We start from the raw sequence: 17883 nt of genomic DNA, 5'->3' as shown, positions 1-17883 counted from the left end.
AAACATATATATATATATATATATATATATATATATTTAAGAAAAAAGTTATTAAAGCCACTAGTCCTTGGACTTTAAGCAATTTGATCCCTGAATTTCTAAGCTTGATAAATTACTCCTTGGACTTTTGTTGTTTTAGCAAATTTGATTTCTAGCGCGAAAATTGACAAAAAAATTTGATATTTAACAACAATAACCATGTGTACATAGCGTATTAACTTGAAATTTATATAAAAAAAAAAAAAAGTTACATTATGTGCAAAAAGTTTTCTTCAATCCTGTTAAATAGAATGACAATATTCCTCATGGAGATGGGATCTTGCCTAAAATGAGGTGGGGATGAGGGTCAATAATCATAGATGAGGACAGAGATAAAGATAAAATTTAGCCCTTGAATCTTGGCATGGATGGGAATGGAAGAAGCACTCCCTGTCCTGCCTCGACATACATATGTTATATATTCTTTTTATGTAAATATATGCATATATACAATGATCAAATTGTCGCAATGCTTAAAATTTAGAAATTAATGATGCTATTCTAAAAATGGATTTATGTAATTACTTTTTGTTTACTTTGAGTTTTACTTTTCCATTTTCAGTTTATCTATGTGTTTGGTAGATGGATCTAAAATCATAATTATGGATCTTGGTTCATAATCAATGTTTGTTTAGGTTGCGTTTAGTATGAGGGTTCTAGAACCAGAACTATAATTTTAGTTCAAACCTTTGTTTGTTTACAAAAAAGTAAAAAATGGTTTTTGAAAACCAGTGTTTGGTTTGGATGGTTCTGGTTTAAAGTTTGAATCCTGATGTGATGTTTTAAACCAGAACCACTCCAAAAAATAAAACTACCTCCCCCTTGATTTTGGATGGTTCAAACCTCTGGTTCTGATTCCGGATCCTAAACTATGGTTTGGATCCTGAATTCAAACCATAAATCATGGTTCTAGTTCTAAAATTAAAGCCACCCTGATTTGAATCCTCATACCAAACGCGTGGACGTTTGATTCATGGATTCAAAATCATGATTCGAGAGAAAATACTATAGCGAACCACGAACCATGATTCAAATCATGACACGAATACACATTCAAAATCCGTGTTTGGTTTGGATGATTCTGAATCATGATTCGGAATCTGATGTGATGTTTTAAACTAGCTCAAATCATGATTCTAAAACCACCCCCCTCTTAATTCAAGGTGATTTAAACTCCTGATTCTGAATCATGGTTTCAGAATCATGATTTGAACCCAAAAGCATGAATCATGGTTCTAGTTTCAGAATCATGATTAGAATCACCCTAGTTTGAATCCTCATACCAAACGAATCCTGAATTTATGAGAGAAATTACTGTAGCGAGTCACGAATCATAATTCGAACCATGACACGAATCCTCATACCAAACACCCTAATGTCCCATGATTCTTATCCTGTGATTGTGCTCCCTTTGGTTCTCGCCAAACATAGAAAGCAAATAAGTTGTGTGGATCTATTAGGCCTATTTAGGGTACTACTACTTTAATACTCCTAATAATATTTTGAACAATAAATTTTCGCATGTTCACATGACTCCTCCAATTCACCACCCGAAGGCCACGGAGTCTCTAATACAACAACTTCTATTAGGATAATTTACCACTATAATTTTGTGTCAAAAATGTTTTCTTATCCAAGCCACTATTAGGATCATTTATCAATCTTGAAGGTGAGGTAAACAAAGTATAACTAAGAGAGATCTGAATGATGAGAGTGGCCAGGTCCTATGAAGAAAATTCTTAAACGTTTTCTTCCCTGTTTGGCCAAATGTCTTGCTGTTTGGGAAGGGGTAGAGTTGCCGAGATTTTGTACTTTTTCTCAATGGATTATTGAATTGGATGCTGTCACTACAACAAAAAAGTTTTTAGCGACAAAACTTTTAGCGATATGTTTTAATAATTTAGTTAAAATTCTCAGTACGATGAAATTTTGTTGCTTATTTACGCCTTTTTAACTACGAGTTTTTATAATATCATCGCTGAAAGATAATTTCTTTTAACTACGAGTTTTTATAATATCATCGCTTAAAAAAATTTTTTTTTTTTTTTTTTTTTTTTTTTTTTTTTTTACTTTTAGTGACAACAAGTTTTTAGCAACGTTGAGATTTTTAACAATAACAAATGTCATTGTTAAAGACCATTTTTCCTTTTGTGTGTTAATGTAGCTTAGGTGGTTCGCGACCATTTTTCTAAGGAGACGTTTTTTGGTTCATAGATTAGAATCATGTGATTAGAACCATTTTTGATTTACGTGTATTTTTTGTGAGAGAAAATACTGTAACGAACCATGAACCATGATTCGAATAAGGGGATGAATCTCCCAACCAAACAACCTCTTAGTGTGTTAAGGCTTTAATCTTCTGTGAGCTAAGTCCCACATTGGTTCTGTAATAAGCCTTTAATCTTCTGTAGGCTAAGTCTCACATTGGTTGTGTAATAAGATTTTAATCTTTTGTAAGCTTATAAATAAGAGCTCAATCTATTAATATAATTCCCCAAAAATTAAAAATGTATTTAAAATAAAATTATGGTTAGGTTGTGAGAGTTTTGAGTGGTATGAAATTTGTCGAATCATGATAAATTTATAAAAAGAAATAGAGCAGGAAGAAGAACAGAACATGAATGTGTATTTACACGTAAAGTCTATTTTGTGATAAGTTTCAGTTAGGGTAGTGAATATATCTATGTTGCTGGAGTTTAGATCTTCTCTAATTGGATTTATATCGAGACATGAGATCTAAAGTCGTACGTCAGCACTATGGTCAATGACGGTTTCGGGTATCTTGATCCAGAGTACTAGAAGACATCTAAATACGTTATGTAGTTTATAAAAATTTTAAACGACATGTCACTTTCTGATTGAATTAAGTACATATTATTAATACATAATAAAAAATACTGCCATTAATTCTTTATTTATAATCACTATATTTTAAGTACTCAAATCAGTCGGAACTCTTCAACATAGAACACGATAGCCGTTCCTTAAACATCATAATTGTTTGGTCCAATAATTGCTAGTGATAACAACAAGTTCTGTCTTAGTTTCATATTAAGGTCTCTCAATGAAAAGATTTCAGACGAAAATAACTCTAATATACTTAGCAAACCTGCTTACTCATGAACTAGTTATTTTTCAATCATCAGCTCGCTAAAATCTAAATCATTTTGAGTAAGACTTGATAGTTAGGTTGAGTTAACATTCTGTGAATAAGATTTGCGGGTCTTAGTGGACATTTGGTTCATGGATTCAGAATTATGATTCAGAATCATTCTCGTTTTACGTGTATTTTTTGTGAGAAAAAAACACTGTAGAGAACTATGAATTATGATTCAGAATTATAGATGAATACAGGAAACAAACATCCCCTTAGTTCTTCTTACTTAAGTTTGAAGCCAAAGCCAGGTGTTGAGGGCCAAAACAATAGACTCTGATGGCTTATTTGCTCTCTCTCTTTTCTGAATTACATTTCTTTTTGACCTTTTTATCTATCCATTTAAAAAACCTATAATATTTCCCACTTGGTCAAGTTAATTAAGTACTAGCTCATTAATAATGCTTTCGTTTTTTTTTTTTTGATAAGAAAATACTATAATGCAAGTGCTATGGTGTAGCCGCCGCCTGGTGGGGTTAATAGATTTTAGTTTTTACATTATTAACAAAAAGCCAAAAATCTTGAATAGCTCGTACAATTGTTTATCGTTAAAGTTAGGCGAGTTTTCCATATTGATAGAATTTGATTAAAAGTCATACTTTTTTTTATCATTAAAAGTTAGGCGAGTTTCCAATAATAGATAGGAAATATATGTTGTATAGTTTTTTTTTTTAATATTCCGTTTATTTTATCGATTCGAGTTTTGTTATAGTAAAAAATTATCAGAAACAGTCATATTTAATTTTTTTACTATAATAAAAAACTCTCATATAAAGTCACATCTCAACTCGAATTGCTCTATCAAGAGGTGAGGAGTATATATATTATAACGTCTCTGAAGCAACATGTCTCTATTCTAATCCAAATATATGACTAAGATAAGTTGTGCTAGTAGGAGCTAGAGTGACCTTTTTTTCCATAGACCAAGCATGGTCAGGTATAATTATTAATCTTGAGTACAAATGCGTCATATATATTCTATTATTACTATATATGGTGCCATCGTCACTTGTGCTTAATAATGATCCAAAAAGATAAAGGAAACTTGAAATGGGGTCAACTTTGGAAAAAGAAAAACTATATAGTTACTGCAGGAGTCTTGTTTTGATTAAAGCTCTAAAATAGCTGGCAAAAACTGTTTTATTGTGGGTGTGTATATATATATATATATAGGTATTATACGTATATATATCTACACACATATTGTCTGTGTATATATTGTCTGAACTCTGATCAGAAAATGCATGTCGTGAAATGAAAAAGCTAGCTAGTTCTTTCCGATTTTTCACTTATAGACAGATATAGAGGATAGGATCTTGTTTCTTGATGTAACTAAGGGAAAAATCATCAAAGCCTTGTTATTAACATACCAATGTTAAATTGTGTAATCTAATTATTATTCTGATTAAAAACACGCAGAGGGCATCATTTAGAGAGGTTAAAAAAAATACAGACTTTAAATTGTGAATAAAAGTGAACATAGTTCTTATATCGAGTGAAAACACTAATATAAAATTTGTGTTTTCTTATTAATGTTATTCTCTATGATTTTTTTTTTTTTTTTTTTTTTTTGCTCTTAGAAGTATAAAATTGAGACATCTAATTCTTAATAAAATTGTTACAATAGACATGAATAAACTTTCCACATTAACAGTGGCAGAGGTATGTTGTAATGAGTAGGGGCTACTGCCCCCACTGATTTTTTTTTTTTTTTAATTTCAGCTGAAATTTTTTTTATTTCTCTCATTTTGCCCCACTCAAAAAAATAATTCCTTATTAGCTCCCTCTAAAATGAAGATATGACACACATATGTATTGACTAGTTTTTGAAAAGTATACTATGATATTACTATTTATTTTGGTTGATTCTAAATTTCGCTATAAATCAATAGAGGTTATCCTATTTTCCCTCTTACAAGTTAAAATAACACAAAACGTCCATTTTTCTCTAAATTTAGTATACGCTTCCACTGAATTCAAAGGCTAATTCCGCCATTGCACATTAAGATAATGACATCAAGTATATCCACTTATTAAAGGTGAGGCAAATTGAAAAAGAAAGAAAGAAACTAGTAAAGAGTCATCCACAGAGATAAGCATACATTGAATTGTTAAAAAGTATGGGCGGCCGACGACCAAGTTGATTAATAATTGACATATAACATATTAGATCTTCTTATTCTGACATTTTGTAATAGTTTCTATATAAAGAGCTGAATTGGAGGGTAACAATCACAACCCTTGAGGCTCATTGTTTTGTCATTCTTCTCCATGGCTACCATTAACAAAACTCTAATGGCTGCTGTAATGCTTCTTTTGGGATTCATTGCTGCTAATTTTGGCATTACAGGTTTCATTCTTTCTCTAATTTATAAGTATTTTCTTTTTGCTTAAACTAAGTGGCAGTTATATATAGTAATTGTGTGTGTTTGATTCGAATTATAGAAGACTAAAGGCGTTGCTTGGTATGCAGGAAAATTTACTCCTGTTTTTATGTTTGCTAATTACATGTATGTCTATTTTGACTCTTGTACATTTGTGTTTTTAAGTTACTAATTTATATAGCTAACCTGATTGATATATTACATGGCCTAGCTCAACAGAATTAATGGCATGAAAATGACCCATAAATTTCTGAATGCAGGTGCACAAGTTGGTGTTTGTTGTGGACTATTGGGCAACAACCTTCCACCAATATCAGAAGTTGTAGCTCTTTACAAGTCAAACAACATCAAGCGAATGAGAATGTACGACGCGAATCACGCGGTTCTAAACGCCCTCAAAGGCTCTAACATCGAACTCATACTCGGCGTCCCAAACTCGGAACTGCAGCGCCTTACAGACGCTTCAAGCGCAGCCTCATGGGTGCAGAGCAATGTGGTGCCATTCTGGCCAAGTGTGAGAATAAGGTACATTGCAGTTGGGAATGAAGTAAGCCCAATTCACCAAGCCTCGCTTGCTCAATCTCTCCGGCCGGCTCTTGTGAACGTTTTCAACGCGGTTAGATCGGCCGGTCTCAACGAGCAAATCAAGGTCTCAACAGCCATTGACACCACCTTGATAGGCAAGTCCTATCCCCCATCAGAGGGTGCCTTTAGGGATGATGTCAGGTGGTTTGTGGACCCCATTATAGGCCACTTGGTGTGGGCTAAAACGCCTATACTCGCCAATATCTACACTTATTTTAGCTATGTTGGCAATCCTGGAGACATCTCTCTTCCTTATGCTTTGTTCACTTCGCCGTCTATTTCGGTATGGGACAAAGGACGTGGATACCAAAACCTCTTTGATGCAATGTTGGATGCGCTCTACTCTTCTCTTGAGGGGGCTTGGGGAGGGGATTTGGATGTCGTCGTGTCGGAGAGCGGCTGGCCATCGGCAGGCGGGACCGGGGCAACGCTCGACAATGCAAGGACTTACTACACAAATCTTATTAAGCATGTCAAGGGCGGTACCCCAAAGAGGCCAAACAAGCCTATTGAGACGTATTTGTTTGCCCTGTTTAATGAGAACCAAAAGAGTCCGGAGTTGGAGAAGAATTTTGGGGTATTCTACCCTAATAAACAGCCTAAATACAATCTCAATTTTGGTGTACAAAGAAATTGGGATCTTTTGGCTGAGCACAACTCTACTACTCTTTCCATATCTAGTGATATGTAAGCTTGGAAACTCTGTTTCTTCTGCTTCCTTGCAGTGTGTTCTTATTCAATAAGAGAATCTCATACTTTCTATTTCCCATTTAATAAGGAAAACAGAATCTGTGTGTACATTATTTCATATTTTTGTGTATTCTCCTCCATGAAGATATAAGTATGTTTGTATTGCTTTATAAACTTAAAAGACATCCTTTTTTTTTTTGTACAATATTTATATCATATGGAATATTGCAGTTATAAATAGGAGCGATATTATGATCCTATACGCGAATTGTTTCTCCCGATATGACGTAATTATGTGCACTTGGTGAGGAAACGACAAGTCGTTTTACCTTTGGCAAAAAGCTCCTCCACAAACTACACGTCACTTATATAAAACAACATTGCAGGCATAAACGAGAGATCGTTTTATTTTTACCAAATAGTATGATAATTGACGCATCCTTTTACTTCCGACTAAAAGCGATATGTCGTTTATGGATAATTGTATATGAAGCGGCTTTCTCATGAAGATAAATGTCGTTTAAAACGCCATGTCTTCTATTTCGCTGTCGTTTACCTGCAAGGAAAACGTCGATTTATTCGTCCAAAAAACTTCCCCACCCAAAAAAAAAAAAATGGCATGTCGTTAATGAAACTTGGTAAAGAAAACATGTCGTTTTTGTGAGACATAAGTTTCTATGTGCATTAATTCTCTTTTTCAGACGAATTTTATAGTGAGAACGTTGAAAATATTTTTATCATATTCATCTGTTTAAAATCACAAGAACATGATATTTCCCACACCAATACATGTTAGTGGCTGCTAAAATATAAAAGAAAAAAGTCAGATTGTCCACAACCCACATGGTTTATAACTTTTTTTTTTTTTGGGGGGGACACATGGTTTATAACTTTTGAAAAAAACTATTGCTACAGTTCAGCCGCCTGGCGGCTTTTTTTTTTTTTTTTTTAAAGGAAAATGAATAAAAAAACTCACTTTATAACGACAACTACAAAAACTTCATGTGGCGAATTGTTTTTTTTTTTTTTGTTGTTTTTTTTTTTTTGTTAGATGGTTTGTCACATTATGGAAAATTGGTACTTGTATAGCTGTAGTCTTTTGCATAGGAGCGAATAATATTTGGAATATTCATTGTCAAACAAGGTTGGTGGAAATCGAGAAGGTCTTATAATCATTAGTTGTTTAAAAGTTTCGCAACTTTACAAAAATGCATAGAAGTCAGTGGGGGTTTCCGTGAAAGGTGGGGTCTAATATAGGATATTTGAAACAATGTGACTGGTCCGTTGGATTTATTAATTTGAGTTGAGATATGATATTGTGTAAAAATTTTTTACTGTAGTAAAAAGTTAAATGTGACTGTTTTTGAGAGATTTTTACTGTAGTAAAACTTGAATTCTAAACTCAAATCAGCAAAAAAAACAGGGCCGTCAATAATTAAATTCCAATCCAAAATTTATTTATATAATAGCAATAATAATAAAAGAAACACTTAGGTCTCATTCGTTTCGCGAATTTAAGTTTTTAATTTGAGCTGAAATGTGACATTTTCTGAGAGCTTTTAACTGTAAAAACCTAAAATTGAAAACTCGAATCAGTAAAATGAACAAGGCTTTAGAGTGCGTTTGGTTAGTGTATTCGTGTCATGATTTGAATCATGGTTCGTGATTCGCTACAGTATTTTTTCTTACAAAAAACACACATAAATAAAAAATAATTCTGAAACATGATTCTGAATTTATGAACCAAACATTCACTTAGATTCTTTGTTTTATGATATGATATGACGTCTTTTAACTTTTGTGGTAGGCCCAAGCTTAAAGCATACTTATGAATTCCAAACATGTATAATATTTAAGAGCCCATTCGCTGATTAGAGTTTTTAATTCGAGTTGAGATGTGACTTTATGTGAGAGTTTTTTACTGTAGTAAAAAAGTTAAATGTGACTGTTTGTAAAAATTTTTTTACTGTAACAAAACTCAAATTTTAAACTCAAATCAGCAAAATGAACGGGTCTTAAGTTTCTTTTCCTTTTGCATTTCATATGTTGTTGCTTGCTAGAATTGAACCAAGCTTTGTTTTTACCTTACTTGCTAGAATTGAACCAAGCATTTCATATATATTACGTGCCTCATTAACTAGTATATTAATGAGGTAGAATAACCATCATATTTCTATATATAAACGGCCTAGGTGTATGTGCAAAACACAATGCTCTAAGCTGATTGCTTTTGTTGTTCTTCTGTAATATACATGTCTACCATTAACAATTCTCTAATGGCTGCTACTTTGTTTCTTGTAGGACTAATAATTACAAATATTGGCATTTCAGGTCTCTCTCTTTTTCTCTTTTTTTTGCCAAGTTGTTGTGTGGGGATTTATAAGAATTTCGTTTTAGCGTAATTGATATATATGCATTAAGTTTCACGTTATAGGTCTAGAGTAAATAAATTTAGGAGTAATTTGCACAAATAGTCCTAAACTTTTTTAAAAGGTGACAGTTTGGTCCATAATCTTATTTTAACAAATCGACCCCCAACTTATTTAAAAAGATGTAATCTCGTCATTTCTGTTAAATTTTTAACAGAATTAATTATGTACAATGCATGTGATCTTGTTAAAGAGAATATTTTAGTAAAATACTAAGGCAAGCTCTCATTCTCTCTCTTTCTCTCTCTCATCTCTCACTCTCTCTCTCTCATTGAGCTCATCCTCGGCGTCCCGAATTCGGACCTTCAAAGCCTGACGGACCCTGCAAATGCAACCTCATCAGTGCAAAGAAACGTGGTGAGCTTCTGGCCAAATGTGAAATTCAGGCATTGTTACAAATTTGTATCTTGAATAGAAAATTGAAAGATGTCCACATTTCTTTAAGGAAACGTCTTACAATTGTGTTTTCAAGAAACTCAAACATTCAAAAAGGTATGGGTCGTTACAAATATATAGAGAAGCACTGATAAGGCTTTTTCGAGCCATTTTTAGGAGAGAAAAAAAATACCAAAAAAATATATTTTATTTTGTTTTAATTTAGCATTTTATTTTACTTTAATAAGAGAAACTCTTGTTTCCTTCCCTTTGTTGGTGGGGCATCCGAATATGCATGGTTTCAAGTGTAATAAGACCATGTGTTTGTGTACTCTTTGTTATGCAGATCATATTAACAAATAATGTTTACAATATTGTGATCTTATGTTGCACATGCAAAGGGGTATTTAAGAAAATGATAAGAAACGTAACATAGTTTTTGACCATATTTTAATTACCCATTGTCTTAAAGATGTTAGGAAATAATGTTTACATTACTATTTCTACAAAATAATAATAATTTTTACATTATTATCATTATCTCACGTCCCAAATGTGAAGTAAAAGAATAGATTACAAAAATATTGTGGCTGCTGGGATTCGAGCCCAGGTCTCCACGGCCACAACGTGGAATTCTCACCACTAAACTACAGCCACTTCGTCGTCTCATATCGCGGATGTTATTTATTTACCCTTTTTCTAGAAAGCAAACTCACCGAAAAAAGTACATCGTTTTGTTTCAAATGGAATCCACATCGCTTTAATCTTGCAACCATGTCTTAGGATTTTGATTTACTCATTACATGACAAATTTGTTACAAAAAAGCATTGTTAAATGTGAGGACATCGATGATCATTAGCGGGTGTAATGTAAATATAATCACCCTAAGATAAATGGCTATTACAATAGCCATGACCTTGAAAAAAACATATTAAGTGTAACGTGACACAAATTCACCATAGCAATACATAGAACATTTTTTTTTTTTAATTTTCTGTTATATACCTTTTCTTTTAGCTTGCCACAACTTCACCATAAAACTTGTACATATACAGGACAAGCATATATAAGCATATATGTCTTAAGCTTAAAAAAAAAAATAATAATAAAAATTAAAAAAAAAAACTGTAACACCTTCTGATAGATAGGAAAATAACACATATATATATATATATATAGATATACACACACATATGTGTGTGACTTAAGCTTAAAACAAAGATTTTAATTCAGTGGTGTTGAGTATCACCACGGCTCATGTTCCAAAACTCAATCTCATGCTCAAGAACACGCAAGAAAACCACTTCAGCTTTCTTGAGCACATCTTCATAATCATCTGAGGCCTTCTTTAGGCGCCTCTCAGCAATGTTCTTGAGAGAAGAACAATACTTTCCAAAGGCCTCATTGCCCCACCTTTGACACGTGTCCTCCAGTTCTGGTGGGGTCCTTGTCCCTTCTTCCAAGCACAAGGCAAAGCTCTCTTGGTACACTGCTTCTATGGCCCAGTAAGCAGTCAGTGCCACTGTGTATTCTACTTCCGGGCCCATTAAGTTCTCTAGAAATCTGCCAAAGAAGAAGTCATGCTTAAATAGAGAAAAGGTGATCAAATAGTAGTGTTTAGTTATATCTAGTTCATTTCAAACACCGAGAGTTTAAAATTTGAATTTATTACAGTAACAGTCACATTTAATTTTTTTGTTATAATAAAAAGCTCTCGTATCTTAACTTGAATTAAAAACTCAATCTCAATTCGAATCAGCAAACTAAACAGAGTTTTAGTGGATTTTCAATAAAACTCCACAGTGGTTCTTTTGACTTTCAATGATATCAGCAAGTTAGTGGTACTTTTACGCTTCTTACATTTGTGCCTCCTGATTTTCTACACAAAAGTACATGAAATTTTTTTTTCTTTGCAATGCAGTCCTTGAATTTTAAAGAAACATAACAATTTACTCCAATCACAAATGGAGGTTAGATTTTAGACTGAATAACTAGTCCTTGAACTGAAAATACCTTTTTTTTTTTTTTTTCCTCCCCTTCATTCAGAAAGGAAAATTGATCATAGGAATTCTCACTACAAGTCTTAAAGTCTAAACAATAAAACTTCATAGTGGTTCTTTGAAGTTTATTCATACACTTTTCAAAAAACTTGCCAAACTATTGATTAAGGCATTGAGAGGAGGGATTTTTAAACAATATGGTATCAAAATTAGAGGTCATCTTCCTTCGAATTGAACGACTAGAGCACAGTGCTAAAGCAACAAGGAAGACCAAAGTACACCAAAATCCTAAGTAAACCTCTCAAAATTAATAAAATAAAATCAGAAAAATCCAACTTACAACAGAAAATACAGATAAATGTGTGTCTCAATTAGCTGCAAATAATTCCACAATTAAAAGAAGAAACAGAAAAAAGGTTGATCAAAACTTGCATGATTAGAGAAAACAAGATAGAAAATTACCTGCAATATTCCTGGTTTGGTTTTTGAGGAACAAGCATTTCAGAGAGATGAACACCCCACTTGTTGGCTTCTTTCTTGAACCAATCAAGTTCATCATTCAAAGCAGCCATGCCTCTCAATATGGTGTCCACATCACTGCTATCATCAGACTCCTTCCAAGCCTTCACTATCAAACTCCCCACAAATGGAACAAGCGCCCTCACAAATATGCAATCCTGTCCCTGCATTTTTTCCATTTTTCCAATTCCCACCTCAATTTCATTGATAATATGATCATAACAAAACAACAGTATTGCTTTTCCTCAACTGGGTCCTCCATGGCCCACAATAACGCTAAAAAAAAAAAATATATATATATATTTTTGTGCTAATTCAATGTATTGAAACTTATATTTTCAACAGTAGGAGTCTTAAAATAAATATGGCAAAAACCCCACTTTGAGAAAAAAAAAAAAAAAAAAATTACACCACAAAAATTTACAGGCGGTGCACTAAGAATTCTCCATCTTTTTTATAGTATAAATACTCTACTATTACTACGAAATCTGAACTACTAGAACTTTATTAAGTTATGGCGAATTTATTTATTTTCTAACTTTCCAATGTAATGCTCAAGTGATGACATTTATTCCAAAAAAGAAAAGTTTACCAGCCAAAATAAATAACAAATAACCAAAAAACAATGTTAAAAGTGTTTGTTTGTTTTTTTTTACCAGCCACCGCTTGAAGGCGGAGGGATGGATGGTGCCATCTGAAATGCTGAGAATCATGGGGTGTCTGGTGGCCCCCACCCAGAGCATACGGTGCTTGTTCTTCCACGTGTCGACTACTCCCTCCTTCTGCGCCCCGTTCTGCCCTTTATCCTCCATTCTCACTCTCTCTTTTTTTTTTTTTTCTAATCTCTGTATTTTCTTTGTTTCGGAGTTTCGTATAGGAAAGAGTAATGTTTCAGTTTTGACCCATTATTTGACTTTTCATGGAACACACGTTGGGACTTGGGATCCACCGCAAGGCCACTTGTGGTTGTGGGACTCTGACAATTAGGCTCCGTTCATTTCGCAGATTTTAGTTTAGAATTTGAGTTTTATTATAATAAAAAATTTTTAAAAATAATCACATTTAACTTTTTTATTACAGTAAAAAATTTTCACACAAAATCACGTCTCAACTCAAATTATAAACTCAAATCAACGAAATGAACAGATCCTTACCGTCGTTTTAAACATGGTCAGCTGGTTAGGAAGTGGTGACGTGTGACGGTATGAGTCTCTGAGGATCTCAACTGGGCCCAACACGTGGAAGGTAGGCCCAAATTAGTTGGGCTGGTCTTTTTTAAAATTTTTTCCCCCCCCTCAAAACCGACATGTCGATGCTTAGTTTTAAGGATAAGATCATCTTGCTGCCATACATATTGATATATCTTTATCTTTTTAATAATATTAAAATATAATTTTAATTTTTAGAAAAATATTTTTTTAATACTTTAAGACTAATTTTTAAAAATACAAAATTCAAATTATCATTTTTATTAATTAATAGAAATTATAACTTTAAAAATATTTTTATGAAAAATATTTTAAATTGATTTTGATTGTTTAATTATAAATGTTTTAAAGTATTTTCAGATTTTTTTTAAACTACTAATTTATTATTAATTATTGAAAATAATATAATTGACATTTTATATCTTAAAAATCAATTACAGGTACTAAAAAATCATTTCTTTTTAACTGTGATGACCAAGAAAAGCAAAAAAAAAACTACTAGTTAGTAAGCATTTGAATCCAATCATAGAGTCTTCTGTTTCTGAGACAATTTTTAGACTATCTTGGAGGTACTAAAAATGAAACACATGGTGAGAAGATTGAAACTAAAAGGGTAATAATGTCAATGTGAAATTTATGATCTTATATTGTCAACATTTTCATGGGTTCACATGATCTAGCACTCTTTACAATTTATTAACTTAAATTGTCAATGTGATTATGTAAAATTTACTCGCCTTAGACATAATGCCTCGAACCCTATACCCTGAGACGGTTGTTTTGGGGGAGGGCAAGTTAAAATAAGTCTAACCTCCCATCTTATTTTCTCACGAGAAAAATGAGGAAAACCTCATCATCAATCACCTCATATTGTTCGGGTTATCAGATTTGCTCGAGTAATCGTCATGCCATACGTGGAAGAAAAAAAAGAGAATTTACATCCGAAAAAGAGCCCAACCTCACGCCCAACTTTTTCACGTGAGGAAAAAGGAAATCACCAACTCTGTCACGTGAGAAATAAGGAAATCACCACATCAGCAATCCCACAAGATGTGGATTACCAACGAGGGAAATAAAAAAGCCACCCCCCGTCAACGATCCCACGACATGTGGATTACCAACAAAGAAAGCAAGAGGTCATGTCCGGAGGGAAACAAGAAAAGCGGAAGTGGTACACGTGGGTTGGACGGTTACACCGACGAATGAACGGTTACTTAAGGAAGTCTCCTATAAATAGGAGAGGGAGGAGACGAAGAGGGGGTTCGAGACTCTAGCTCCTCCACCATACTTCACATTTTTCTTGTTGATCCTGAATGTCGGGAGAGAATGTAATGGGGAGTTTGAGTGTGTAAACCAAGAAATTCAATGAAAAACTCAACAACCATAATGGACGTAGGCCACATTAAGCCGACCTACTCTAAATTTTTGTATCTCCTTTTCGCTTTATTCTTTATTTCATTTGTTTATAGATGTTCGATCTTTTTGAATCGGATCTCAATCTAAAGATTCGGTTCCTTTGATGTTGGCCGATTTTCACCGTCAACACACTTGAAACTCCTCTTGCTTAAAATTACTAGCAAAGATCACATTCCTAATCAAACCATGAAAGCCGAAGCTAATATTTCTTCATCATGGGATCACACAAAAGTTTGGAGCTGAACCCAAGAAAGAATAAGTTATATTAATATTGGAAGGATTTCCAAACAGAAAGAGATTGAATTGGTGTACCCTTCCATAGAAAGATTAAGCAATTCCCATTCACATCAAGTGTGCAAGAATCCTCACAAGAAAATTTCTTGAGTATGAGCTCCACTTGGTACAAGGATGAAGGGCTCAGCTCAACATCCTCCAATCCATAGCGGGTGAAAAACGCCCTCCAAACATCTATCGACACGTTTCGGATCTTCCTTTCCTTCCCCTCAGCAGCCACAGTATTCCTAATTCCTTCTCCAAAGTAGAGTGATTCAGCAGCCATTCTATTCCGACAATCTCTCTTCATGAAAGTCTCAAGGCAGTCGAAGTATGCACCGTAGAAGAAAAGCGCTTCAATGAAGCGGTTCGCGAAGGACGGCGAGTTCATGTTTGCCTCAACCTCAGTGACAACCATTACACATGGATTTAAGCTTCTCATCACTCTCATTGCGGACTCTAGTTGATCCGGCAGTGCAAGCATGCTTCTGAATAAGAAATAAGAGTAACAAATCACTTTTTCATCGAAATCGAGCTCGAAAAGTTCTTGTTTGAGATGTGTCATGTCTGAGACCATAACAATCTTGAAAGAGAGAGGAATATTCAAGGTTTGAGCAAAGCTCAACAACCTCTCACCTGTCTCCTCAATCACATGTTTTTGTGTGGTTCCAAGAGCAGTGATCTTGAGGAGCTCTAGAGGAGATTCATGGCAAGAGGCAAGAGCTTGCATCAAGACAGTCCATTGTAGACCACTCCTAATTGCAAAATCAATTATGTGAATCTTCTTTGCTCCTTCAACACTCTCCACAATGGCCTGGATTCCAGCAAATATGGACAGCTGAGAGAAAGGGATCGTCTCGTGAAATGCATGATGCGTCGCGTTTAGTCTCATCATTGCGACGTCGGGATCAAACAACTGCTCTTTCCCCAATCCCTTTGTTTTGCTCCTTCCTGTTTCTTTGTCAATCCTTCCCCTGAGAGCTTCACAGAAATAGTACACTACTCTTTGGACTGGATTGCCTGTGGTGGAACACAGCTGATCGCATTGGTTGAGCAACTTTCCCGCGCGTTCGAACTGTTGGCACCCCACTTTCTCGGCACAAGCAAGGAGAAGCTCCACAAGCTCAACATCTTTGGTATCTTCATTGGAAAGTCCGCACAAGGACCGTTCAAATGGATGGTTATTTGCCTGCTGGAATCCAATCTAATTCAATCAGTGTCTTACTTGGCTAATTTTCAATTTAAAAAATCTAATTCATTCTACTCCATTGAATGTGAGCATTAACAGAGGAAAGGCAAAGCAAACTAAATATATTAAAAAAAATAAATAAATAAAGCATATGTTTTAAACCTGGACAAATATGTTTTCAACACTCTTTTATGAATGGATTTTTCAATGAAAAACCGAAATTGATTTCATTGGTATTTAATTAATTCAATATAGACTGGATATGGTTATCCAACACCATACCTCTAAGGAAGAGGACTGAATGAACCTTGCACCGGCAATCTTCATGATCTCAACACATGATAGTCTCTTGTCCCCAACCTCACCACATGTTGAGTCATTGCTTGGCTCCATAACTCTTCTTTCCCTCTTCAACCGCCTTAATCCGCCGCTATAGTTTCTCAAGAGCTCAAGAGAAGCCAAAGGAAATGGGAACTTGTTCTCCTTCTTGGATTCACCAATACCTGATATCACAGATGGGATTTCATCTTCACCAAGTTTTGCAATCTCCTCCAGGCATTTGTCAAGTGGTGGCGAGGCTACGTTGAACCGAGCATCGTTAAGTAGACCAAACTCTGAATATTTCTCTTCGTGTAGTTGATACTTGGAGAAAAGAAACTCTTCTGCTGAATAGTCATCTTGGAGAAAGCCAAATTCAGGAGAGAGGTAACAAGCATTCGTCGAGTCCCACAAGTTTTCTCCACAAAAACCAACTCGGTACTCGATGTTGTCTTCTTCCATACTCCCAGAAGATTTGTCATTAGAGCCAAGTTTATCCTCAACTCCAGAAGAACTTAACTTCCCAGAAGAGATCATGGCCAATTTCTTCACTGAAAAAATGGTCAATTCATGTTTCTACTCTTTCAATTGGAACTAGTAAAAGCAATTCTGAACAAGAAAATTTAGAACTTTCTTAATGTAAGTTTCTTATATGTGACAATGACTTTCCAGTTACATTAATAGGCATTTGACCAAGTCTTCAGACCGTGACCTCAAGCATAGTAACATTGATATAAGCAAGGTGGCCTGCATTTTCACAAAATTATATTTTAGATGACAGCATATTAATTATTATATATGGTGCCAAAAAAAAAAAGAATTAGGATACAATAATTATTTATTGAATCAAACAAGAACAAGAAACAAACCAATGCATTAAGTTGAAATAATTTGTTGAAGAAATTAATGTTTAAAGAGATGTTTTCTATGAACTTGTTTCAAGAAAGATTCAAAAATTAAAAGAAGACAAAAGGTTAGTTTCAATGAGGAACAAGGACAATGTGACAAACAAGATATATTGTGGAATATACTTAAGTGGAATACCTTGTTGGACTAAAGTATATAATTGCCACCCATTTGTCCCGTCCAAGTAATTTTACATAATCTGATATGCAAACAAGAGATTTATGAAGCACTTCCATATTTACAAATTTGGGTTAATGAATTCTACTCTTATTAAAGACTTTCATAAACAAAGTGAAAGATCTGTGTCTAATGCAATTGTTTCAATACTTGTTGCCACAATTACTTAGCAAACCTGGTTTGAATCATTTTCTTGAATTTTGTTGCCACAAACTAAAAT

General features: G+C 34.0%; 3 protein-coding genes and 1 non-coding gene across 4 annotated transcripts; 1 reads left to right on the top strand and 3 right to left on the bottom strand.

Moving 5' to 3' along the window:
• The first annotated feature begins 5419 nt into the window (after positions 1-5419).
• On the top strand, positions 5420-7021 carry LOC21387715 (glucan endo-1,3-beta-glucosidase, basic vacuolar isoform). Its single transcript, XM_010099494.2, has 2 exons — positions 5420-5543; positions 5838-7021. The coding sequence occupies exons 1-2, from the start codon at positions 5465-5467 to the stop codon at positions 6851-6853; spliced, it is 1095 nt and encodes a 364-aa protein (XP_010097796.2). The 5' UTR covers positions 5420-5464; the 3' UTR covers positions 6854-7021.
• A 3220-nt stretch (positions 7022-10241) lies between these two features.
• TRNAH-GUG lies at positions 10242-10313 on the bottom strand. The gene has a single exon. It is a non-coding gene; the product is annotated as a tRNA-His (tRNA).
• A 484-nt stretch (positions 10314-10797) lies between these two features.
• On the bottom strand, positions 10798-13065 carry LOC21387714 (probable bifunctional TENA-E protein). The gene is made up of 3 exons (XM_010099493.2): positions 12833-13065; positions 12120-12340; positions 10798-11220 (listed from the first exon to the last, which is right to left on the bottom strand). Exons 1-3 carry the CDS (start codon positions 12986-12988, stop codon positions 10887-10889), a joined length of 711 nt encoding a protein of 236 aa, XP_010097795.1. The 5' UTR covers positions 12989-13065; the 3' UTR covers positions 10798-10886.
• A 2000-nt stretch (positions 13066-15065) lies between these two features.
• On the bottom strand, positions 15066-17117 carry LOC21387713 (DELLA protein RGL1). Its single transcript, XM_024166515.1, has 2 exons — positions 16545-17117; positions 15066-16265 (listed from the first exon to the last, which is right to left on the bottom strand). The coding sequence occupies exons 1-2, from the start codon at positions 17115-17117 to the stop codon at positions 15066-15068; spliced, it is 1773 nt and encodes a 590-aa protein (XP_024022283.1).
• Between the last annotated feature and the right edge of the window lie 766 nt (positions 17118-17883).

The sequence above is a fragment of the Morus notabilis genome, unplaced genomic scaffold, assembly GCF_000414095.1.
Source record: "Morus notabilis unplaced genomic scaffold, ASM41409v2 Scaffold1196, whole genome shotgun sequence".
NCBI classification, from domain to species: domain Eukaryota; kingdom Viridiplantae; phylum Streptophyta; class Magnoliopsida; order Rosales; family Moraceae; genus Morus; species Morus notabilis.
The sequence above is the reverse complement of the archived record's forward strand: the minus strand, read 5'-3'. Positions and strand labels throughout refer to the sequence as shown.